Source organism: Poecile atricapillus, chromosome 1 (assembly GCF_030490865.1).
Source record: "Poecile atricapillus isolate bPoeAtr1 chromosome 1, bPoeAtr1.hap1, whole genome shotgun sequence".
NCBI classification, from domain to species: domain Eukaryota; kingdom Metazoa; phylum Chordata; class Aves; order Passeriformes; family Paridae; genus Poecile; species Poecile atricapillus.
In genome coordinates this window covers 134,754,640-134,780,010 of record NC_081249.1, presented here as the reverse complement: position 1 = coordinate 134,780,010, position 25,371 = coordinate 134,754,640, and the positions used below count along the sequence as shown (strand labels likewise).

The 25,371-nt window shown below is 42.0% G+C and overlaps 1 protein-coding gene across 3 annotated transcripts in view; it reads right to left on the bottom strand.

Moving 5' to 3' along the window:
* MOB2 (MOB kinase activator 2) overlaps positions 1 to 25,371 on the bottom strand; it is a 109,130-nt gene that overhangs the window by 16,849 nt on the left and 66,910 nt on the right. Inside the window, exon 1 of one of the 3 annotated variants that reach the window (XM_058863561.1) lies at positions 12,646 to 12,829. The exons of the other annotated variants lie outside the window; for them this stretch is intronic. Within the exon in view, the coding sequence (XP_058719544.1) occupies positions 12,646 to 12,755 (110 nt within the window). The 5' untranslated portion in view covers positions 12,756 to 12,829. Of the gene's footprint in view, positions 1 to 12,645; positions 12,830 to 25,371 lie in introns of those variants that run through there. 3 annotated transcript variants of the gene reach the window in all.

Sequence of the window (25,371 nt, the reverse complement as noted above, 5' to 3'; positions counted from 1 at the left end):
GCCCTTCCTTTGAGAACAACATTAGAGATGATGTTTGTATTTCCCCTCTTTCTTTAAAACAGCACAAGATTATCACCTCTTTTTCTGCAATCCCATGTCCTGTTTTAACCCAGATCACCGCTAAGTCTTCAGCTGGAAATGCCACGTGACAGCACACCCAGACCACAAATCTTGGCTGTACACATCCACGTTCAGGATTGGGGAAGAAAAGAACATCAGCATGGGAAAGGAAGTTGTGTAAGGTATTGGAAAGCAAGTCCAAATCCCAGGGCAGCATTCAGTACAATTGTTCACAGATTGCTGTGGACAGTGCTTTTCTCCAGGGTTGTGGAAGGGAAGGAAACTAAGCTTTTTAAGGCAGTCTCCATTCCAATCTCCTCTTGCCACAGGTCTCTCACAGACCCCTCTGACCTCAGCTTCACTCTTCATTCTTCCTGGTTAGCTCCAGGGCTTGGTTGCTGTGCAGGTCTAAGGGGGCTGCGCAGCATAAAGCGTCTTTGGCAGCATTTCTAGCCCTGCTTCTTCATTTTTGTTCTGTTTTTAAAAGTTACTAATAGTTTATTTAAGAAGAGGAGGAAAGAAGAATGTACCCTACATGCCAGGGAAACTTTTTCTTCGGGATTCTCATAGTGGCTCTTTGCCTTAAAAGGGAATCTTAGCTTGGCCTCCGGATGCTCTGCTGTAAACAGTCGGTGCCAAGGCATGGCAGGCATGTTAAGGATGACAAGTGCCATAACATTATTTCATAATGCTGCTTCTCAACAGAAAGCACAAAACATTCTGTAGGGCCAGACTGAGCTCCAGCTGGTGCTGCTGGCAAAGCAAGGAGAACATGGGGCACCTGCACCATGCCATGTCTGGTACATCAGGCCTTTCTGTGCCCTTCTGCAGGACTCCCCACTCATCTGCCGATGATGGGGCTGGAGCACAAGTCTTACAGGGAACAGCTGACTGATCTAGGGTTGTGTAGCCAAGAGAGAGGCTGCTCCCTTAGCACTCTACAACTACCTGAAAAGCGGCTGCAGCAAGAAAAGGTCTCTTTTCCCAGGTAACAATGGATAGGACCAAAGGAATAGCCTCAAGGTATAGACTGTGTATTAGGAAAAATTTCTGCACCAGAAGAGTTATCAGGCACTGGAGCCCATCCCTGGAAGTATTTATGATGTGTGGATATGGTTTAATGGCAGACTTAATGACCTCAAGGGTCTTTTCCAACCCAAACACCTCTGATTCTTCTTGCCTCGGAGGTACTTCACCTCCCAGCACAAGCTGGGTGTTTGCCCACAGTGGTGCCAGAGGCACATAAACTCCCCTGTTTGATCCCAGGGGTTCCTTTGCTGGCGCCCAGGGTCCCCCACCTTGTCTCCAATGCGGTTCTTGGCTCTGGGAAGAAGGGCTGCAGAGGCAAGGCCAGGCATGCCACAGCTCAGCTAATGCTGCAAAAATGTGCAGAGTGCATTCTTGTGGTAAAACACGCTGCACTGGAGTTCCCTTTCTTCCCTGGGCCTACCTGCCAGAACTCCTCCCCCAGACTGAACAGAGGTATCCAGCCTCCTGACCCAGGTTCCCCTCCAGATAACACAGCTGGGACACCAGGGAAGCCATGTCCAGTGGGAAACAAACAGATTACTATTATTTCTAGGAGCCAGTGATGTGCTTTAAAAGAAACAATTCACTGGAAGAAACAAATTTACCCAATATGTAGTTGTTCATCATTTTGAAATGTTCTCTTTTACCTCGGTGGCAAAAAGCCCTCACATATCCCAATCTGGAGGTGCCAGCACGAAGGCTCTGGAAGATTGTTTTCTTAAGCAACTTACTACTATTATAGTAATTTGTGGAACAGGAAATAAAAAGGACTAATCTTTCCTATTTTCAACATCTCTATATGGAGCCAAATAAGGTCTGTGGTAACAGAGATTCAGTAGGTCATAGACTAAGTGTTGCAACAATTAATTTACTCAATGCCTAGAACAAACCACACGGCAGAGCACTGAGTCAGAGGTGCCCAAAGTCCTGAGCCTGGGAATGACATGGAGTGGTGACTTTTGTTTGTTTTTGTTGTTCTTTAAGTCTCCAGTTGGCAAACTGTTTGAAAGGAAGCCAAAACTGAACAGAAAGAGGGAAAACCCCAAATCCCTGCTTGAGAAGGTGTCCCATAGTTTATTCTCCTGTGCTTGCAATTGCTCCTCCTCCGGAATGGCACTCAGAGCAGACCCTGGGGTGGGGACAGGAGAGGCCACCCCATGCTGACTCTTTAGGACAGCTCTGCCCATTCATCAGTTGAAAATGCAGGCTGGAGGAGCTCTGATCTGGGCTTTGTCTTGTTAACACATAGCTCCTTTCAGTCCCCAGGGAAACACTCCACACCCATCAGGCCCATACACAACACCAAGATAAGGATGTTCCGTATCCTTGCCTCCCTTAGAGGAAAAATGCCATTAGTCCTCAAGCAACACAAATGCTTCCTCATCATCCTCCACTGCTAAACATAATCCCATACTGCAGCTACACAGTAGGGCCAGGATTCATTTCACCACAGACATCTGCACATGTAACTGTTTACATCTCAGCTAGTTCTCCAACGACCTTTGGAAACCAGAAGAGATAAATAGTTCTTTCTCTAAAACAAAAAACATTGCAAGGCAGAGATCTACAGCATACCTTACATTTCTCAAATTAAAATGCACAAAGGAGAAAATGTGCTCTCAGCTGAGAGCAGACAATGGCAGAGCCATCGAGCTTGGTTGTTACATGTGCTGCAGTGGAAAGGTCCCACACAGCACCTTGAGAACAAGTGATCTGCACCAAGATTTGAAAGCAAGTTTTGGAGTGGCTTTTAACACCTTTTGCACTCTGGGGAAGACAAACACAGATCTCTCAGGTATTTTATTATATTCAGAGCAGTATTTTCTCAGCCGACAATTTGAAACTCTAGAGGCCATAAATGCTGCCTGCAGAGAACAAGGAAAAACAATGTAATTGAGGAGGGAAAAAAAACCTTTTACCTCTCTTTTAAGGTTTTTAAACTCTGAAAATTGAAAGAAAAATTTAATGTACTGCAGTAAAACCACAAACAATTTTCAATTAACAAATATATTTCCTGTGTCTTTTCTGACATGTCTATTAATTTAATCAGTGATTTATTATCCTCTAATCTCCTATTGGAACACGGAGTTATTTTGACTTTTGCGTCATTATTAAATTCAGATTTTGGCAGCAACTGCTCCTCCTGGCTACTCTGATACAGCCCTGTTATCTCTGGATGAGCACATCCAGTACCCTCTGGTGCACCTTTGCAGGGAGGGAGTTCACCAGCAGAGCACATAAATCACTGAAGGCACTGCTAAGTCCCAACCCTGATGAAGTTTGTAGAGCTGGAAGACTGCAAAGCTACCTTTTTATTTCTAAACCAAGCAAATTTGATTTGGAAACCTCGTGGCCTCGTAAATGCAGGATTTCACAACATAGCTTGCACAGAGTTGCTTTTCAGGATGGAACTGTGCTTTAATTGCTGGGAATTATTTCACCATGGCAACCTGGCTTCAGCAATCAGCCTTCTTGCTATACAGCCCAAGATATACAAATGCAGACAGCTCGTTCTGTTCAGAGAGTACCAGGGTGCAGACAAGTTTGCCTTTGTAAAAAATGGTTTAGTTTCCTCACTGCCTTCTTGCCTTGCAAACTCTCTTTGTACAACAACAGCCAAAAATTATCTGACAATACAGACTGGTTTTATGCACCACTGAAACCTAAAGAAAACCTGCAACAGCAAAGCCATGTTAGATATGCAGGTCAAGCTTACCCACATACTACGTGTTGGAAGATGGGTGCATATAGTGTTTCATGTACTTGCAATGTGAAATCACAACTATTTAGGCAAAAAAAAAGTGTCTTGCATCAGAAGGACAAGTTAGTTATTCCTGTTGGGAAGAGACTCAATAAGTTCAGCACCTGCCTTCTTGCTACAGTTCCGCCTTGGAAAATGACACCTATATCACACAGTAGGCAGGACTTCAACAGCTGATACCTTCACACAAACTCTGTCAACTTTCCATCTAAAAAAACGTGGTTTAATGAGACAAATGTGCTAGGGCACATTACAACTGAGAGTGCACATGGAAACACAGGTAACAACACAGCTACTTCAAACATCTCAGCTTTCTTTGCAGCAGCTTCAGTACACAGTATAAACTCAGATAGCATGGAGTGGAAAAAAATCTAACTTGTTTTCACTATTCATAAGCAATTTTGCATGCCTGCACCTGCCACCTCACTTTTAAAGCATGTGTACTAGCACACATATGTGCACCTTGCTGCACTGCGACTCACAGCTGGGGGGAGTTCAATCATCTACCAGTCATTAGTTATTGAGCAAGTTGAGCAAAGAAATACCAATGTGCGGAAGCAGCCCCACCTAAAATTTTCATCCTCTGTATCAAGCTTCACAAACTCATCTCTTACACTTTAAATTAAGCACAGAAGTGTAATTAGGAAGGATATTTATTCACTAAAAAATATTATGAGTCAAGGTCACCTCTCAATGGCAGAGAACAAAAACTGTTTCCCCAACCTTCTCTCCTTTTGTTAATATTTTGGCTTTAATTTAAACCAAAGTCATCTCTCCTGGCATGCCTTAGACCAGATCCTGTGAGGAGAAGCAGGGCCTTTCAGTTTTAGTGTGAACTATCTTGTTAAACTTAAAAATTGAAGTCCATATAAGGCATAAATTGTGTGTCTCCTCACAGGGTCAGAAAGCCAGTGGGAAAAAGAATCAAAGCATTATCTTAACTAGGTAATTTTCACTAACAAATAATACGTACAAACTTTCACTAGTGTAACCGTGCAGTTAATTTTTAAAGATTTTTGACAGAATGATGCAATGCTCTGTTCAGTTTTGTCAACAACAGCACACAGCTGCTTCAGAATTTCTTAGAAAACAGCACATTGAAGCTTTTCTGTACAGCAGAGGAAGAAAAAAAATCTATTTAAAATACAAACTATGGATTCCTAGGCCAAAGTAAAGAACATCTGAATGACTGGCTGAAAAAAATAGTAGGGTGGGTAATAGTTTAATTACTGGTACAGTTAGATCACTGTTAATTAGCCAGTGAGACAGCAGTGATTCCCAACCCTAATTTATTACTTTTCCAAATATACCACAGGAGACTGAAAAGCAAGTGGAAATACCTTTATAGCCATACTGATCCACTAGCAACCTGGAAAAAACTCACAGATCTACCCAAACTTGTAGTGTTACCTCCAAAAGCCTGCTAAAATACAAATTCAGTCTCTTAATTAAATGCTGAAAGCACAATCAAGAAATTGGTTAAGGAAAACTAGTAATTTTCAAAAACAAATACTAAAATTAGATGCACAGTTGTGTACTGAAGTGGTTTTGTTCCCTTGGCTGCATGCACAAATGACAAAAAAGATCTTTAACTCTTCATGTGGGATTTGCAACTGATTGGTTCATAGAAGTTGAGACCAAGACCTGAGACATTGCTCAAACAGCAGTGTGAAGCCACACTTCTGCCCCAGCTTTTGCAATCCAGCATCACCCCCTCAAAGGGATGGTTATGTGTGGATTTAAAAATGTATTGATTTGAATGATTTACCTAGACATGAAAAAATCTTTCCATGCTGCAAAGCAATACAAAAATAACTATTTATGTTGAGAGAGAATACAGCTTCCCCTCTGTCCCACGCAGAATGTGGTCTCAAGACCTAAGCTGTATCTTTTCCCTGCATAGTTCTAAAGAAATGTATCAGTCACATCAAAGCTAGGGGCTCTATAAAAGAAGGAATCAGCAAAGCCTCTAAATCAGAATTTTCCTCTTCCCTGTTGTGCTAAATGCATCCTGCTGACAGTCAGCACCTTCCCTGTAAGACCTTGGTGTTCTGAGCCTGAGATGTGTGGACACATTGGACTGAAGAGCAAATATGGGTGTGAGTGGAGCCACCAAGGTGCACATCATGTCATCCCACCTCTGTGTGAAGTTATATAAACCACCAATGAAGAGACCCAAGCCTTCTTTCTTCAGTAACTCCATGTACTTTGGATGGTGTGCCAGGACTACTTTTTCCAGATAGTAAGGTACGGATTTTAATGTTTTGCCACTACTTGCCCTTCTGAGGACAGCTGCACTCACTGCTGATTTTTCCTTTTTTAAAAATAAAAGGAATCACACAGACATCCACAATGTTCCTTTCACCTGGGGAGCATCTGCTACCATGCATTCCTGCTGTCTGAGCAAAAGCACTTCAGAATTTTCTGATAAGCTCAAGCAACCTGGCTTCAGTGCTAATGGGCTCCATTCATGCAAAGAAGCAGGTTTTTTCTTCCGAAAGTTGTGAGAAAGGGTTAATCCATACATCCCATACATCCAATCTTCTTCCTTTTCCAGAGACTAGGTGCTGGCAGCTCTCAAAAGAAATGCAGCATCTCTTCTCTGACAGCAATTTGCTGACATTTTAGTTAAGATTCTGTTGAACTTCTCAGCACGAAGGATTAAGAAAAGAATTTTAAAATTCCCCACAACAAAATAACACTCTAACAAACTCAATTTTGGTAGTCACAGAGAGATGTATGATGGAACAGACAGATTCTTGTCTCAGCCATCTGAGACACAGGATTTATTCAGGAGATCACACTCCTAACACCACATCTCTTTAAAAAATGAAGAATGGCAAGAGAAAGCTCTTCTACAGAGGACTTTTTTTTCTCCTAAAAACCTACCTGGTGAAAGTCTTGGAGTGCACAGATGTTTGAGATCCCAGAAAACAGCAGACACAAATTGTGTGAAATGGATAACTTTCCCATAAAGAGCAGCACCAGAAACATGGGCTATTGCAACATAAGAAACAAAGAGACAAACCAGGAACTGTAGTCAACTCCCAGAAGGATTAATATTGCACACTCATACTTTGTTCAGATATAAATAATATTCCAGACTGCAACAAGCAGCTAAAATCTGGAACAAATCCTATATGCATACCAAGAAAACAAGATAAAAGAAGGGTGAATAATTTCACAAGTCTCAGAATATAGTCAAATAGATTCTTTGTAAAGTGTCCAGGAGGCATCTTCAGTAAAAAAAGAAGTACATTTTTGCATCTAAACAAGAGAAAAATGCTATTTAACCTTGGCCAGGAGCCCTTTCTGTAAGAGCTCTGGAGACACCTTAGAGGGTTGTTTCAACACTGAGAATTCTAGCAGTCCTCTGCCTCTGGCTATCGCTTCACAGGATGTGGAACACATAACCAAAACACAACTCTATGCTGTAAATACCTCTGAAGAAAGACACCAAGTTCTTCATTAAGTTAATACACTGTACACAGTTGACCGATGTTCACAAATGCCCCAGAGTTGTGACACTCCTGCAGCGAACACAAGTGAGCAGAGGACTATCCCAAAGAAACAGAGGAGTGCTGGCTGGACCTGCCTGTGAGACACAGCATCTTTCCAGAGCACAGCTGCAAGTGCTTAGCTCCAGCAAGAGCCCCAGTCACGACACGGCTTTGTCAGAGGTATCGGACAGCTCGCCGTGCGGCTGAGCGTCAAGCAGAGCACTACAAGTTTGTGTCTACACATGGAACACCAGCACATGCAGGGAGAGCTGCCTCTCCAGCAGGCACATCCCAGCCAGGTAAGTCCATCAGGCTGGAAACGCCACCCAGGCCTGCCTCCTGTCACCAGCTCTGCCCCGACGACAGGACACTTGTGGCAAAGAGCAATCTCCACAGGCACATCCATGCTCCCATTCCTACAGAAGAGCCACCAGAGTCCCTCCTGCCTGGTCACCCCTTGCCAAAGCACAAGATGTTACTGTCCCACAGTGTCACCAGTCCTTCGTGAGCAGCTGAGAGTACCAAAAGGCCATCATTGAATGAGGAATCAGCTCCTGTTACAGAAATATTCAGCAGGACACAGCATGACAACTAGTGATGTCAGTTGCCCTGAACCATAAACATTTTGAACTATTTCAGTACAATGGAAAGTTGTGGGAGGGAGAAAGAAAAAGAACAGGATAAAAATAGCCAATGTGGCTCTGAAGAGCATTTTGCCTGTAAGTCCCTTTCCCTGCATACTGCCCTCCCTTCCTTCTCTCTTCTGCCTGTCCCAGGCTTTTGCATTAATCAGATTAGCTAGTGTTAAACAAGGCTCTTCTAATTACTTTCTAATACTGTGAATCGGACTAAATTGCTAAAAAATGTTTCTGTCTAAATTGGAATAAAACAGGATTAATTTTTTTAATATTTGCTTTAGTCCTGCTGATACATACAAGCATCACAGACAACAGCTGTCTTCAGCCATGGGAGTCCAGGCAGCAGAGAAGCTCCTCTGCTTCCACCCATCTATGTTCCGGCTCCTGAACACAATAAGACAACCTTGCATGATCACCTAAAAACCAGAATACAACGTCAAAATCAATCTGTTTTCTTCCTCATCCTTGTATGAATTGAGAAATAGAGAAGGAATTTAATTCTTCAAAAACTTTCAAGTTCTGGCTATAAAAATACATAGCAGCATCCAGAATGCCAACTCAAACTTGCTAATTTATCCAAATGAAACAATCATTATCACCCTATCACTGAAGACAAATAACTACACTCTTGAAAAGCACTTACCCAAAAAAGAGAGGGGTTGGTTGTTTTATTTTTTAGTTGGTATCCAAATCAATGCCTGTACAATGCTGTAAAAAGGGAGGCTCTTATGAGAAAGGAGAGGTTTAACTTACCTATTTCCACACTCATCCAGGACAGTGTGTACATATAAACCATACTGGAATTTATCAAAAGACATTACACAGTGACCTCTGTGTAGACTGCATCATTCCTCTTCCCTACCACCGTATCCCTGATTAAGAGTCAACTATCCCAGAGGGATTCAGTTTCACTGGAGACTTAGAAGGAAACACAAAGAACTAGGAAGCTGCACAGGGAACAGCCTCTGAAAATTGCCAGCACAGGACCCAAAGTGTCAGCACTGCAAACACACTCAAGCATCTGCATCAGGACTCAGGCACTGGCACAGAGAGTGAACATTTTGTCCTGAAATTAGCAGCATGTGGCTCCAAAAAACGCTTATGGCTGGCTCTGTTATCTGCTGGGACCAATAAAGGGAGAGATCCCAGGAATCTCGGTCTTCCTTCCACTTTGTGCTGCTTGAGGCCAGTAAAATGCAGACCTCTGCAAGGAAGCTGACAGGAATCCACGGTGTCACAAGAAACTCAGACAACTAATGAAATAATGCTTAAAAATAGAATAGTATTCCAAGTTTTGACATGATACTCTTTGCCCTTTCCCCTTCCACCACTCTCAAGAACCACCAACTCACAGAAATCAAAGTAACAAAAACCAGAAAAACTGCATCCATTTTAGGTTTTTCTTGCTCTCTAATTGTGGGTTAAATAATAGCACCATTCTGTACAGAAAAGGGAAAAAAATTACATTAACATATTTCAAAAACATATGAAGTGAAATGAAATTAAACAGCCTTAATTAAACACTGTGTTAAGAAACCTCTCAGCTATGCTGTGACTAATTTAAAGGGGAGATGACACTTTTCTACTGGTGCCTCAATTTTTTTAAATCCTTACAAGTGCGTAGCCTTGCTCCCATCCCTGAAGTGTTAAACACAGTTTACTAACCAATATGATGAAAGATACAAGCATCTCCAGAGTTCTTCACAGCTGAATCACTAATAATTTAAAAGAGCAATAAACCTAACCATGGTTTTCATAAAACATTAATTAGAAAGACTGAGAACATATCTGTTGCTTTTGTTACATTCTTCCCCCCTTTATGGTTCAGTTGTCTTTCCCCCACGCTCTTCTAAACTCTTCTCAGGTTCTCAGGACTGCTCTTCTCATGAAATCTTTCTGCTTCCTCACACCTCCCTCCTCGTTTCCTTCGTGTATTGATTCCTCCTCTGGCAGCTGTTACTAACGTGTGACACACACAGTACCCAGCGGGCAGGAGGAGCTGGACCTACACGTTAAAAGCATGGAGTGTGTTAGTTGTAACTACTCGCTCAGTGTAAATAACACAACAAATCTGCTATGCAGGAAATCAAACTGATTAAGTATTGTACAAGAACAACTGAGCTTTATAATTCACAAGCAGGAGAGAGACGGGAGTGGAGGCAGTTTAGAGTGAACACAAACATTCTATCCCTTGTCCATTGTGAATTTCTGCAATTCCTTGGCAGGCTGGGAGGAAACTGTGATTGTGACAGTTCCCAGTTAGGCCAAAGAAAAGGGCCTAAAATGCAGTGGGAACTGCTCATAACACTAGGCTGTGCACAAGCAAGATATCCTTTGATCTCATCACCAAGCCACTGGTGATGGCCTGATCAATAGAAGAAAAATTACTCCATACAGAGTTTAGCATAGTGTGAAGTGCAGAAAACTCAATCAGCAGTTTCAGGTGGCCAAGCTTAGAAGTGGTACTTGATACCACTTTGATTCTGAAAGTGATGGCAAGATACTACAGTAATTTGGGATATATCTCATTTAACTTCTTATAACTACAATGTACGTATCACCACGTCACTTTATTGGTGTGGCATTGCACCTCCAGGACATTTAAGGTCCCTGTTCTTTTCTACTAACAATAAGGTGGATGAAGCTCAGCTGTGGGTGCCTCTGTTCAGAGAAATCCCATCCCAGCTGTCACCAACAAGTCACCATTTTTTCCAAAATGAGGTCCCATGTGGTTCCTTCTTCTACCATCACTAACTGGGGCTTACACTTTCTGAAGCACTAATATCCCATTTCTGCAATAAGGAAATTTGACTGGATACAGCATCTACCTGGCTCCTCATCAGTGCCTGTGCTTTCACACTGCCTGAGCTCTTTACAGAATAGGATGAGTTTATGTTTTACAGAACAAAGCAAGATGATGTAACACACATAAAGTCAGATAAGGCATCTGAAGCAGATTCTAGAGGAGAAATAAGAGACCCAGTCTGGCATCTAAAGAAAGTTTTTGTGACTTCACACTGCTCTCTAACCACAAACAAAAGGAGATAACACAGAACAAAAAGACACATTAAAAGAACACTCATCTACAAAATAGTAATCATTCCTATCTAGTAACAGCTCAACAAAATAAAGTCATGCTATTAATTATTGAGTTCAAAGCATTTCATGTGTGACAATGTTCTCCCACTTTCACAATAGTTTTATAGTAAACATCGAAAATACATCTCAGAAGAAAAGCAAAATTATGCACAATTTCTGCACGCATGCCAGTAAGAGGAGAAAGGCTGAGGTTAATGTTCCACTTCTTAGAAAGTGTGTGCTGCACAAATTAAAAAGATATTTCACTGCTAAATCACAGAACTTACCTATACTTTAAAATAAGTCGCCATAGATACTTAACAAAAGGTTTGGCAATTCTTCCCTACAGAGGCACCCATCTATTTACATCTGGGAGAGCTGCCAATAGAACAGCTACCAAAAACTTCAAAAGGTTCACATCGTGAATAGCAAGTCTCTGGCCGAAGGATTTTACGATATGACCAGCTGTGTAACACCATATTGAATTATAGACACGCTGCCCCACAAAAATGCAAAGAAGGGACATTAAACTTGTTAAAAAGCTGAAAAAGAAACAAACCTCAGTTCTTTAAATTAACGTTTTCTAGGGTTAAGTATTTTTAACAGGGAAGAAAAAAAAAACAACCAACTACACTACAGGACTTTTTAAAGAGTAAATCTAAGCAGCTGTTCCCACCGAGGCTGCTTCAAGCTCAGCGAACTCCTCTAGCTGAAGCCCCAGCCAGAGCTCAGCCGCTTTGTGATCAGAACACCCTGCTTTAATAAATGGCTCCCTTAAACTCGCTCGGGGAGAGACATGAGTCAACAGAGGAAGAGAGGGATAATGTTTCTGTTGACAAACATTTAACAATTGGCAACAGACAGTAGGAAACGGGGACGAACGAAAGCTTGCCAAATAAAGTTATGCTGGAGGAACAAGGCTCCTTTTTGGAGCAGCTCTGCAACTCTCCACAGATCCCAGAAGAATATCTGAACACAACCAAAATAAAAAAGCTGCAGTTGTTGAAGAACGAGGCTCCTAATCCTAATATTTGTGGTGACATTTTTCCCTGCCAACCAGAACGGGTCAGAACTCCTCCGAATAGAATTACCGCATATCCTTTGCCAAAGAGTCTGGTTTTGGTCTCAGCAGTCATCCACGTCTTAGTGTTCACACAAGCCCTTCTGAGCTGCATGAGCAATTTTTCCCCCTCATCTTACATTTCTGTGGAAAACTTGCCAAAGCATATGTAGCATCTTGGTCAGAATCCTTACTGAGGCAAGCCAGGACCTTCGCTGTCTGCTTACGTCTTGGAAAGCCAGTTCTCATGAAAGCACAAACAAGACCCGACTGCCGTATTAAGGGTGAACAAACGTTCCTCTCCAAGAGCTTACTGCTGTTCCAACTTCCAGCCTCCCCGATCGCTACACAAGATCCAGAGGGAGCCAAAAGCAGCCTCCCTCCTTCCTGCAGAGAGCAGCGGGGCTCAGGAGCGCCCGTCGCCCCGGCCGGAGTTTTCACTCGAGCTCCAGCTCCCTCCTCTCCCGGGATGCCCCGTGGGCAGCCCGGCGCCACGGCCACCGCCGGCCCCGTCCTTACCGCAGCACTTTGCCCACCGCCTGCAGGACCATCTTGCAGCTTAATCCGGGCTTGGGACTCTGGGCGAGCACGGGCCGTTCACCGGGGAGGCTGCAGTGATCCCCCACCATGGTAGGGCGGTGCGGAGCGGAGCGGCGCTCGGCCCGGGCTCCCCGCCGCTGTCCCGGCCGCCCGCCCCCGCCGGCCCCGCCAATGGCGCTGGGGGCGGGCGGTGCCGCGGCTCCTCCGCCCGCCCCGCCCCGAACCGGCCCGAGCAGGGCCCGGCCCCGAACCGGCCCGAGCAGGGCCCGGCACCGCCCCCGCGCCCCTCGGCGCTGCGGCCGCACGGGCAGCGCGGCCCGGCCGCGTTCCGCACGCCCGGGCGGTGCCGGCGCGGCGGAGCGCGGCTGCCAGCACCGACAGTACCATCCTCTGCCCCTTTTCTAGGCAGCCGGATAATAAGCAAGGCAAAGTAGGACGGTGCCTGACGGAGCAGGACACGGGGCAAACGTCCTGCTTTGCTGTCTGCACTACGGGCCCCGTCCGTAATGGGGCCAGGGCTGGACTCCCGGTGAGAAACGGGAATAATGACGCCTTTTATGAGCAAGGCATTGCATTGCTCTCGGTGCTCTGTGTGACAAGCAAGGGCACAGGCTACCAGAGCTACAGGCAGGCTTACATATCACATGGCAGCCCAGCAATGACATCGAGACCTTATCAGAGACATTTAAAGAGAGGAAGGGTGAAGAAGAATAAGGCTATAAACAGTAAAAGATGACTTCCCATTATGACCACAGTTAAGAGCAAGCACTTGGGTTAAGCAGTCTCCCCAAACACAAGGTCCATTGTGACCCACATTCAGTTTTGCCTGGATAAATCACTTGGATATGCGTTTTCCTAGACCTCAGAAAGGCACTGTATGTCCAATTCCTTAGCCATGCCAGGTAAAAACCAGTCTACACACCCCTTTTGGACAGGCAGCTCTGCCCACATGTTGCAGATGTAGCATTTAGAGCCCGATCACAAAAAATGTGGCAGGTATGGCATAATGTGACCTAGAACAGAAAGTCTTGAGGACATTACTTATTCTGACACACCAAAGCCTGGCCCATGACATCTCAGCAAAAACAGTGGGTTTGCCACTTTATGTACACCTGCAAGACTGGCTGCCATCAGAAGGGGCAATTCTCCATTCAGGGTACAGCAAAGTGTTCCAGTTTGTGTACTGAACAGGCATCTTCCCCTGTGAACAGAAGACAAACCGGCTTGTTGAATTCAGCTTAGCACAAACAGTGACATTGCTGCTGCTGCTGCTGCTGCCACCAACCTGGCATCGCCTGGTCAAGGCAGGCGGGAATGTGGCTGCTGTTTGCACAACCCCAAGAAACCACAGCCCCACGATGCAACCTGAAGGAAAAATGTGCTGCTGCTCAGTCCCAAAGCATCTACCCAGGCAGGGGTGTTTGTCAGCTATGCGCTTTTAGTTGCATGTCCAAGTTAGGCCTCCTCACCCTTGTGAAGCAGGAGGTATTTTGATTCCCACTGTAAAAGCAATCCACTTAAGATGGGGTTTTAATGACTTCGCTGATAGCACACAGGAAGCCTGCAGCTGAACACAGCTCAGTTTTCCACAGTGAATCCTGGTGCTTCATACCGGGGATAATCCAACCTGTGAAAAATCTGATGCTCTGTCAACCCTTTCCCCAAGTATGAGCAACTTGTGACAGTAACATTACAAAGCAAGAGTCCTGGCAAATGGAAGAAGGGCACCTGCCAAAATGGCAGCTGCCCTCGCTTTGTCCACCAGTGCAATCTGCACAGAGAGAATTTAGCTTGTTAAAGAACCCCCTTAAAAACAACAAACCTGTGATATAAAGCAGCTTAAGTTTTAATAAAAGCCTGTCTATCCAAAGTAAATTAAAGAAAGAATCCAGGGGTAAAACCAAAATAAATACAGCTCTGTGGTATTACAGTTGTATTAGGAAAGTTAGCCTCTCCATGACTCTGAATGCGAAACAGTCGCTCTTCAGACATGGAGGTACAGTGGTTTTACGCAGGTTAGGAACTGATCCTCTTCTGGTAAAACCAAAATATTGATTGAAACAACTTTCTAACCTGACCACTCTTTACTTTGATGCAAATAAATGGCCTATTTCTCTCTTCTGCTAGCTTCCACATCAACCCAGCATTTTCCTTTCCTCAGCCATAGGTCACCATGGCACCCTTTCCAGCCTTTCCCCACCTATCACTTTTCCTCTATTCAAGCAGTATCCTCTGTTTGGATCAACCACATGCTACAGTTTACCTGTAATACAGATTTTATGCAAGTTGTGGGAAAATCCAGCATCTCTAAGTCAATTTTAAATGCTTCAAGATAATAAAAATCATGTCATTATAGGAAGCACAACTTAGGCACACACACTTTATTTATGTCACCAACATAAATAATTTAAACCACGTGTGCAATACAGATTCTTACAGCTTTGACAAGATTTAGAACACACGGTGCAGACACAAATGGGTTTATTTTCGAGCTGCTTCATCCAGAAAGAAGAGTACTCCATCTACAAGGACTGTTTATTTGAACACAGCTGCCGCTCTGATCTCCACCTATGCATATTCTAAAGGATGCATATCTACACTTCCTTAAGGGTGTGTCTACAGCCATCTGAAATCCTGCCTATTTACATTCATCAGAAGCCTCTTTTTCCCTTGTTTCCTCAACATCCTCTGCATATAACAGCTGTTGCATCTGACCTTAGCCCAACTGTGCTTCAGCACCCGGTGAACTGCTTCTAGCATGTGCCTTCCCCACCAGACAGGCAGTGTTGTGTATTGAAATCATCACTAAACGTTAACAGGAATACCTGTGAATGGACCTACAAACAGCTTCACCACTTGCATTGGATCTACAGACACATCAGCAAAACAGTGACATCACCAAAGGCACAGAGGAAGGGCACAGCAGGGAAGAGGGGGGCACTGGGAAGAAGGGAGCCCCATTTCTCCTCACTTACACATGACTACATGTGCTAGCAGCACACTGATGGAAAGCTTTCTACAGTGATCCCAACTACCAAGCTAAGGAATGATATTTATAAATGTTATGAATAATGCTTTGTATTTATAATGCTGTTATAAGCAGCACTTAACCATTATATACTTATTTGCCCCTTTTACCATTCCATAAAAAGTACATGTAAAGCAGCCACCACAGGGATGTATACTGGTACTTGGAGGTTGGCAAAGAAAGCAAGTTGTATTCAACCCAGACAAACAAACAACGTCAAGGCAGGAAAAAAAAAAAAAGGTACAATTCAGCATTTATATGCATAGAAATGAAGCCTTGTAACGTCAGACTATAAAGTCCTGTTTTAAATTAAGCTTAAGTTTATTGTGTGTCCCTGCCTGACATATAACATTTCAATTTTGCAAGCTCATTAGCCCTTTTGTCTTTAGTGTGCCCTTTTAGTCTTTAGTAGCCAAGTACCCTTTCCAATTACCTCACAGGGTACTCCCAGGTGTCTGGAACCATTGAAAATCAGCAATGAGAACATTTTATCCTTTAGCTTGCCTCTAAGCTGTATTTATACTGAGATTACATTTGCTCTCCATTTTGTCATTCTCACACAGCAGCAGATGGCACAAGCAGCTCTGCTCAGTATCAGCACTACAGGCATGGATTTGGGACAGAAGACAGCCTGAAAACAAGTTGTCTCAGTCTCAAAAAGCAGTCTGGAATGGTCAGAGAGAAGGGGGAAATTTATTTTAAAGGTATGTGTTCAGCTCCACTCTTGAGACAATAGCAGGAGCAATAGGTCTTCCTGGCCACACAGAGTGTTGTGATACAAGCCTTATCACAGTGACCACACACAGTGCAAAAAGCTTGTGCACAAAGACTGAGCTTAAAAGCAGCACATTTGTAAGTGACAAGGTGCCTACATTTGCTGCTTCACTGAAAGCTCTGAAAACAATGACAAGTCAGTGTCTATCCTGCAATCATCTTTGGCTTCATCAATACTGTGGGGTGTTTTTTTTTTACAATGGGCAAAGAGCAAAAAAATGGTACACAATATTCTCACTTCATGCATAACATGAGAAAATCATTTGCAGCAAGAAAAGCAAATTAGCTCAAAATATCAGTAAAGCTCCACTGGGAACTCAAAAAAAATTATATTAAGGGTTTTTGGAAAGGATGCACAAAATGAGAAGAACCAAGTGTTCATCAAATACCACTTTACTTAGTAAAAAAAAAAAAGAGCAAAGGAAAAGGAAAGAGTGCTGCTGTAAGTATCAAACAGAGAAATCGTGATCTTAAAGGTATCGCATTTCTGACAAGTGTGTAGGTGCATCTATTGTTCTAAAATCCCAAATGCCAAGTTCAACAGGTGTGTATGGATGAGAAATGAAGAACATGAATGTGTCGAAGGAAGCAGCAATAAAAGCAGCTCATCAAGAGATACTCAACTGTACCAGCACTGAACTAATACCCGAGCACTATTAATAAAGGATGGGATAATCACACTCAGACTCTACATGGAGAGGTAATTTGAAATAGAAAACATAATTCATTTTTATCACCTGCATTTCAGCCAGTCCTCCTGAGTCAGCCCACCTAAAATGACAGAAGCCCTCTGAAAACACACACTGAAAGGACATTTGTTTCCTCTGCAGCTGTTCAGGCAAGTATGTGGCTAATACATTCTGAGTCAAAGAATTGCCATGGAGCTGGAGCGAAACATCAGATTCAGACATCAGTTTGTAGAAATCCTGAAAATGTACCACTATTTATAAAAATAATTTCTCTTATTGTTATTTTGAATACTATGCAAGTTCTAATGTTACTTCATTTTGCTTAAAGCTTCCCCCACTTTCAGCTGCAAAGGTTCTTTGCTTTATGTACTAAGTTGTTGTACACCATCCTATAGCACCATGTTTCAGTGAGGATGAAGCAGTCCCTCTACAGAACCTTTCCAACAGAGTTCATTCCAGTGGAGCAAAACACCACTATGGCACAGCCTCAGGAGGCAGAGGGTTTCCCTCGTTCCAATTTGCAAAACAATATACTTGGCACTACTATATACAGGAACAACAAACTGGAAAATATTTGCAAATAAAGAGCTCAAATCCATCATCCTCATAAACTGTCTTCCATAGAGACAAAGTGTGCTTAGCAAAAGCCTAGTAATAGCTCCAGGTAACACTGGGGCTGGAGTGATGTGTAACATCTCTCTCAGCAAGGGTGAAATCCCTTTTTTTTCTTTCTGTGGGGAAAAAAGTGAGAAGGAAACACAAATAACTGAAGGTGTGCCAGTGAAGCTAATCCGTTTATCGTTTTGACTGCCCAAAAATGTTTTTCAACACATGCATCTCACCAAATCAAAGGAAGAAGCCTTATTAAGCAGAGTACCTGCTGATGGGCTGCACGGGTGCTTATGGTACATTATAAAGATTGAGATGCTGAATTTCTACCATTGCAGCTGCTGTTAGTTCCTTCCCAGAGATAAAACTAGAGACAATTTAATCTCACATTTTACCTTTTTTTTTTTTTTCTTGCCCTAATTTTAAAGTTTAGCTAGGCTGCACTCCAGGGAAGCATTAATGCAATATGCATTTGATACAGAAAAGCTAAAATGAAAGACTCCTTTTCTTTTCCTCCCCTAAATACACTGGACCTCAAGCTTCATATAAAGAGGTAAAACTTCTAAAACTTGGCTAAGAAGTTCTCCCCAGGGATTGTTTAACATATTCAGAAGTACTTGCTACATATATACAGAACTCTCCCTGTAAATTTTACAACACAACTACTGTTTCTACAGACTTGGGTAAATATGGCATAGAAAATAAAATCCTAATTGCAAATTGGCTCAAAACTCTAGGCTAAGGAGTCAAAGGTGTAATCAGCACAGGAAAGGAGGGTATCTGTGGCAGCACTGTTATTGGTCAGGACTATCTATGCTTGGGTGGGAAAGGCACAGAAGGAAAAAGGGGAGATGCTGGGAGTGAACTTGCAGCATTTTCCCAGACAGATGGAGAGACACCAAAGGAATAAAAGTTTCCCTCTTTTTTTGTACTTAAGAATGGCTTCATTTCAGTACAGTAAATTATTTTATCTGGTAATGTCACATTTAGATGACAGCACAAGGAAAAAAACAATTAATGAAATCAGCATGAAATTTATTCTATGAGATTTTTCCCCAGGCATGCATGCATTACAAAATATAATACACAGAGCTTACATTATGTAATGAGAAAGTATTTGTTGTAATTCCTGGCATTTAGAGAATAACTTCTTAGCTACTACTTCTGAAGAGCAGGGCCACAAAATCCAGACGTCACAAAATTAACTTGGTTCACACCCAGACCAGTGCACATTTGCATTCCACACTCAATACAGAGGTGCTTCATCCAAGCTAATTTGATTTCTTAATACTGCTCAGGCCCAGCACAGATGAGAGCAACAGGAGGCCAGCACAGATTTAGCCATGGAAACAATGTCATAAAGTTCCTAACCTACAACCTGAAATAGTTTTAATTTATTATCCTGGTGAAGAACTTTCCAGCAGGCATTCAGCAAATGCATGAGTAAAAGCAGTGCTTGCACTGGGGCAGCTCAGCCCAGAGGAGGGGCCCTTCCCAGCTGGGCAGTAAAACCTGTCTGGTCAGCGTGCGTGCGAAAGCGTGTGCTGGAGATGGACACTGGGATTCACACACACACACACCCCAAGGCTTGGGCACAGCTCAGATTACACTGCTGCGTTCCAAAACACTTGGGGAAGTTAAAACGTGAAGATCTTGCCTTTGAGGAATCCTCAAACCTCACATGCTGCTGAGTATTTCAAGGCATGTGAAAACATTAACAATTCTTATTCAGCATGTTGAATGAGAGAGTTGCAAATTTACTGGGAAAAAACCTTGAAGTTGTATAGGACAATTCCTGACACTTGGCTATGGCAAAAATCTTGTACACAAGAGCCCACAGCACCCTCACAGCAGAGTCTTGGCTGTGCCTGCAAGAGAGCTCTGCTGCATGAGGGACATATATACTTATACAGCTATGGCCACACAGGACTGCACAGCATGAGTAGCCTACTTGGTGTTTTCCTAAAAGTTCTTACACAAATAGTTTTCACAGCCAGTTTTCATGCTCTGATTTTCTGAAGAAGAAAACGGCTTCAGAGCTATTCATTTACCCATTTGATTTGAATACTTTGATGGCATAGAACTTCCAGCGTTCACAAAACCCAACATGATCATATGGTCTTGAGACCAATCCTCTCCTACAAATTCTGGACAGATTTGGACAAAGAGTGGTAGAAGAATACAATATGAGGTTAAGGCTAGCATACATGTTTTTTCAGGCTCTGCACTAATATATTCTGGAAGCGCACTGGCCTAGTTTAATGAGGAGCTGGTAGAATAAAAAAAGCTTGTGTACACAGGATTGTTGGGTTGTTCCATGTTCATTGCTTCTAACTAACATTTCTTCAAAAGCAAGCTAAGCCACAGAGGCAAATTATGGCATTAGTAAAAAAAAAAACCCAAAGAAACACCCAAAAGAGGAAAATTCATGGAAAATATCACTTCTTTATCCAAAGATAATACAAAACAGAAGTAGTACTTGAATTATCTCAAACCATCACAAGTTTTCATTTTAGGCTCAGAGTATTTTAAAGCTGTTTTTTTTTAAAAAAAACCTCCTGGAAGCATACAGAGGTCATTAAAGGGTCTACTTATAACAGAATTGTCTTCCAAACTGCTATACACTGCTGTATTAGAGGCTTTTCTGATGCTGTCTTGCTTAAAATCTCCAGTTTGCCTAGAATTTGTTCTATGGCTACATTTACACCTTTTTCCCCATAGTCCATTACAACTGTTGAATGAATGTTTATTTACTAGGAAACAAAAGCACTGGCTGACAGAAGAGCTTTGCTTTTCTGGTTAGACAAGATTGCCATTTGTCATGTTTCAGTAATGCAGTAAGAAAATTAGCTTTGCCTGCTCTCAGACAAAATAAAAGTCACACTTAAGGTACTGGACAGAAACTGAGGAAAGGATACTACTGTGTGTACCAAGACTATTCTGTATGAACTTTACCAAATAAGTCTCTTCCCCAGTTCCACAGCTAAAACCAAAGAAATTACTATAATCTACACTTTGCATTTCTTGCTTTGCACACTTTTCCTAAACTACTTGCTTTCAGGATTTTGTCAATATCAATATGTACTGAGACTACAGGATCAATGGGTAATTATGTCAAACATCATAATTCCTACTTAGCTATTGAGAAATCCCATTACTGTGAACATGGCAAAGACATCTGCAAATGCTTGATGAAAATTGCTTCATTAATTGGAAGATGCATGGAAGCTGCAGTGTTACTGCAAGGATGCACAGGCAGGTAAGGGATATAGACATTATATATAGATATTTATTTTATATATATATATATATATATATATGTTTATATATCAATTTTTTACCTAAATCCAGTGCTAACACAATACCTAAAGCATTTTCACGTTTTTCTAGGCTTCTCACTGGGGAGGTGAAAGTGAACACTAGAAGATTTATTCATCCTGCATCTTGAGCTACTTCTACACTTGGAAGGAACATTATGTGTATCAAGGAAATGTGCTCCAACACACATTAAGTGAACCTTTCCCTTTCAACGTTCTGCTCTAAAAATTGTTTGAAACTGGGGAAAATACACTGTGTTCTACTATGCAAATAGCAACTTCCCTGTATAATTATAGTGCATTTTGCTGAGAATTGCATCATGACTAGAATACTACCAAGAGGGCAAACATTTAACCACTATTCTTAGTATGTTAGAAAATTTTTCCCACATTACATAAACATGTACACACCCAGACTTAGGCATAACCATCAATCTTTTTATTGTTTTTACTTTAGTAAAGCAACAGCTATTTTTTCATTTCAGTAGTTTTATTTTTATTAATTTTATAAAACCAGTATTTAACTTTCTCCTTCAGCTTTCTTCACTGTTATTCTTCCCTTGTCTTTACCACAGTTGCCTAACTTTCTGTACTGGCATGCTGATTTAAAAAAAATCCTTAAATCTTCATTAAAAGAATTAACTTCTAAATGTGTATTGAACAGAAGGAGAGCATCAAGGAGATTCTCCTGATGTTTTGTTAAAATGAATGTGTGCACAGCTGACAAAAGCATAAATAGGATGTATTAATAGGATCACACACACTAACCAGAAGCAGCAAAACTGAAACATAGGAGATTATTGAAAACATCATCAAAGCTTTACAAGCTCTTCCATATGTTGACCAGGAAGATGAACAATGCAAAATTCCTCTGAACAGATTCAGCCTTATATAATTTTAATTCTAGACATATCTCTGACAAAGAGTCAGAGAGTTCAGGGTAACCACACTTGAGCAAGTCACATTAAAAGAAGAGACAACAGCTAGGAATTTAGCAGCTCAAAAGCTAACATCGGTATGCTGAGTCCATATTCAAATATCTGATTGATGATATGTGAGAATTCAGTGTTTCATTTTTTGGTCTAAAAGGTGCTAAAATACAGAATATATTCTGCTCTCAAATGCTCCCCTACAGGTTTAGTGTTAAAACAAAATGGGCATGGTATTCTAACTCTACAAGGTAAAACAAATTCCTTATTTTCTTCCCAATACATGTTCAATTTTTATACAAAGAACAAATGGTCAACTAAATGAAAATTTTGAAAATAATTATTTTATCATAAAACAATATACTTTTTGGTTTAATGATACAACATTCAAAACATTGCTACTGCTGTTTCTGAATGTAGTAAAATATTTTATTCTACAAATTAGACTCTGTTTTGTTTGCATATGCAAATATTCATTCTTGCATATTTGGAACCTAACCAGAGCTATACTGCTTGTATGGCAATTCTCGTATGAGGGAACTTGTTTCTTGTCGTCCCCTATGTACAAATTCATAAAGAAAATTATAAAAATCCACCTAGCTGAAGTCAGTATTCATATCCGCCACAAGGTGCATGCACATCAAAACATACAACAGCCAGAAGTAATACCACTGAGAAGTCACATCCTGCTGCCAATCCAGGCAGGGACAGACACCCACTGCCCTGTAACCCCTGGCCTCTCCGCAACCCATCGGATCCTTTTTCTGTGCCTGATGGAAAAGGGAAGGTCCAGGGCAGAGAAGGTCCAGTGTTAAAGGAAGATATTTACTTCCCACACCAAAGAGAAGGAATGAGTAACTATGCTTCATTGTCCAAGGATTCAGACAGTCCTTTGGAAACAAGCCTCCTCAGATAAAACTTTATCTTTTAAACAGCCAGGTGGAGAAGGAATGATGTCGCATGGATTCAGCTGTTAGCAACAAGCAGGTAATGCACAACTCCTCTGATCTTTCACCTCACATGGCTGTTGCTTTGTCTTCACCAATAATGGTTTGTTGGGGGACAGTAGTTTTAAAGACAAGACAAAATGTGCAAGACTTCCTATAGAGACAATATCTGTCAGGTATAATCAGCATTGCATGCCCCTTCTGTGCGTTGAGTTGATCTGTTTTAACCTTGTAGATAAAAGTCAAAAGTTCTGTCCCCACTATGGTTTTTACAGCTTACATATCCCTAATTACTTCACAATGAAAATGGACATTTTTTTGACTGAAGATGGTATTTGCCTACACAAATACAGCAAATTAGCAAAGAGCTGCTACTGCAGACACAGCACTTCTGAGGAAACCTGTGCTCTGCACACACATTTAAAGTCACCTCTCACCCATGCCTCTGAGCTGTCCAAGTAAAACAAGCTATACTGGTAAAATTAACACATTTTGCCAATAAGTACACTTGACTTTGTTCCAGTGCAGGTGTACTCTCAAAAACCTTCTTCATACCCCAACCAACAACGCCAGAAGATATTTGGAGCAGTGACAAGACTTACACAGGTAACGCCCAACTTTTCCACCCAGTGATTCACGTGTTTCCTCCAGTGGCATGCCAGGCTCCTACACCACAGAACCTACCCAGTGCTTCCCTGAAAAGCCTGATTTACTGGGATTGCACAAATCGAAGGTACTGCACGTGCAGGGGATGATGCAGCCACCTACCTGCTGCAACCCAGGCAGGGTGGCTGCCCCATGCCCAGAGGTTCTTTCCAGGGGTCTTTGGGGAAGCAGGACAATTAGGTCCAGGCCACAGAATGAGCTCCCAAACCCAGGGATGCTTGGGTACACTTTATGCCAGCACATCACAGCAACCAAAGCAGTTCTGGGGTCAGAACCAGCCTTCAGTTCTTGTCTGCCTTCCACCTAGTTACCCCTGTAGTGAACCCAAAGCTTCATTAGCTTAAAGCACACCTCCCAAAAAAGGCTTCAATTTGTGTATTTGACAAAGAAGTTGCCTTTCAGTATTTTTCAGTAATTTGTTTCAATGGCTGATCACATCCATTGTTAAGCCAAGCATCCTTTGAATATTTAAAACCTCCTTAACACCCGCATTTCCAATTATGATTGCCATCCTTTCTCTGTTACAGCTTTCTTCAAACTTCATTAGTTAGATATTATATTCACCTCTTGACCTTCTGAGTAATTAACAAAAAAATCTCCTTATGCCTCATTATTATAAAACTTTTTTTCCAGTCCTTAAATACTGCAGGTCTTTTCCACCTTTCTAATTTAGAAGGTATCGAAGTGCCTACTCAAAACAGTCCAAGTGTAACTGCTCAAAAGATCTGGAGCTCTCCTAAAATCTTAATAGGGATGAAGAAGTACACAAAATTTCATCTGGATCTCCATTCCCCCAAAAAATTAAGTAACTTGTTGCAAGTTTGAAATGTTTTGAGTTTCTAACTTTTAGAAGTTCAGAGAATATTTGCATCCTAAGTCAACAGAAAGAATGCTACTTCTCATTATTTCATCAAGGAAAGAAAAAGCTATTAAATCATCAATTCATTTACATTATCCAGAGAGAAGAGCTATAAATATAACTCTTGTTTTATAAATATTTAATCAGGTTAGTAACAATTAGAATAATTTCATCCCACATGGGTTGTGCTACCTTTGATTAAAAACCTCAAGGAAGCAAAAAAAAAGGTTGTTTTTCTTGTAATCGCTTTTTTTTCTCCCCCTTTCTTTCCACAACCACAGGGATGGAAGCTACAGCATGGTCATTCAAAATTAGGTCGTAAGAAACAGAGAGCACACATGAAAAATGTTACATCCTCCTTCCACATAAAATTATCACTGTGCTGCTTCCACTGTAATCCTTGAATACCCTTGAGCAGTTACTGATTTGCGCCAAATTATCTGACCCAAGGGATAGTGTAGAAGGAGCTGAGAACATGATACAGCCTGAAACTTGAATGAGTTGTGTCGCATCATCTGCTAATGTGACCATTAGTGTGGAAAGCCACTCAGTTCCACTTTACTGCCCACTGTCTCCACTGCTTTCCTTATTCTTCCTTTCTTCTACACAGGGAAAATGCCTTGTCCCATCCCTTACAAGGAACATAATCAGAGAGCAACAGTGAGGGAACCCAAAGTAAGTTGTGCCCCCTGGTTCCTTCAATACTGTCCTTCATTTCACTTAAAAAAAATGCTACTTTAACATATAGAACTCCGGAAAGATAACCAACCATACCTGAACTTGCTGGAAATCATGACCCACCCTCACCCTCCCCATAAACATACTCCATATACTCAAGACCATTGAGGTACTTGACGGATGAGAAACCCAAGATTTATGCAAGTCAG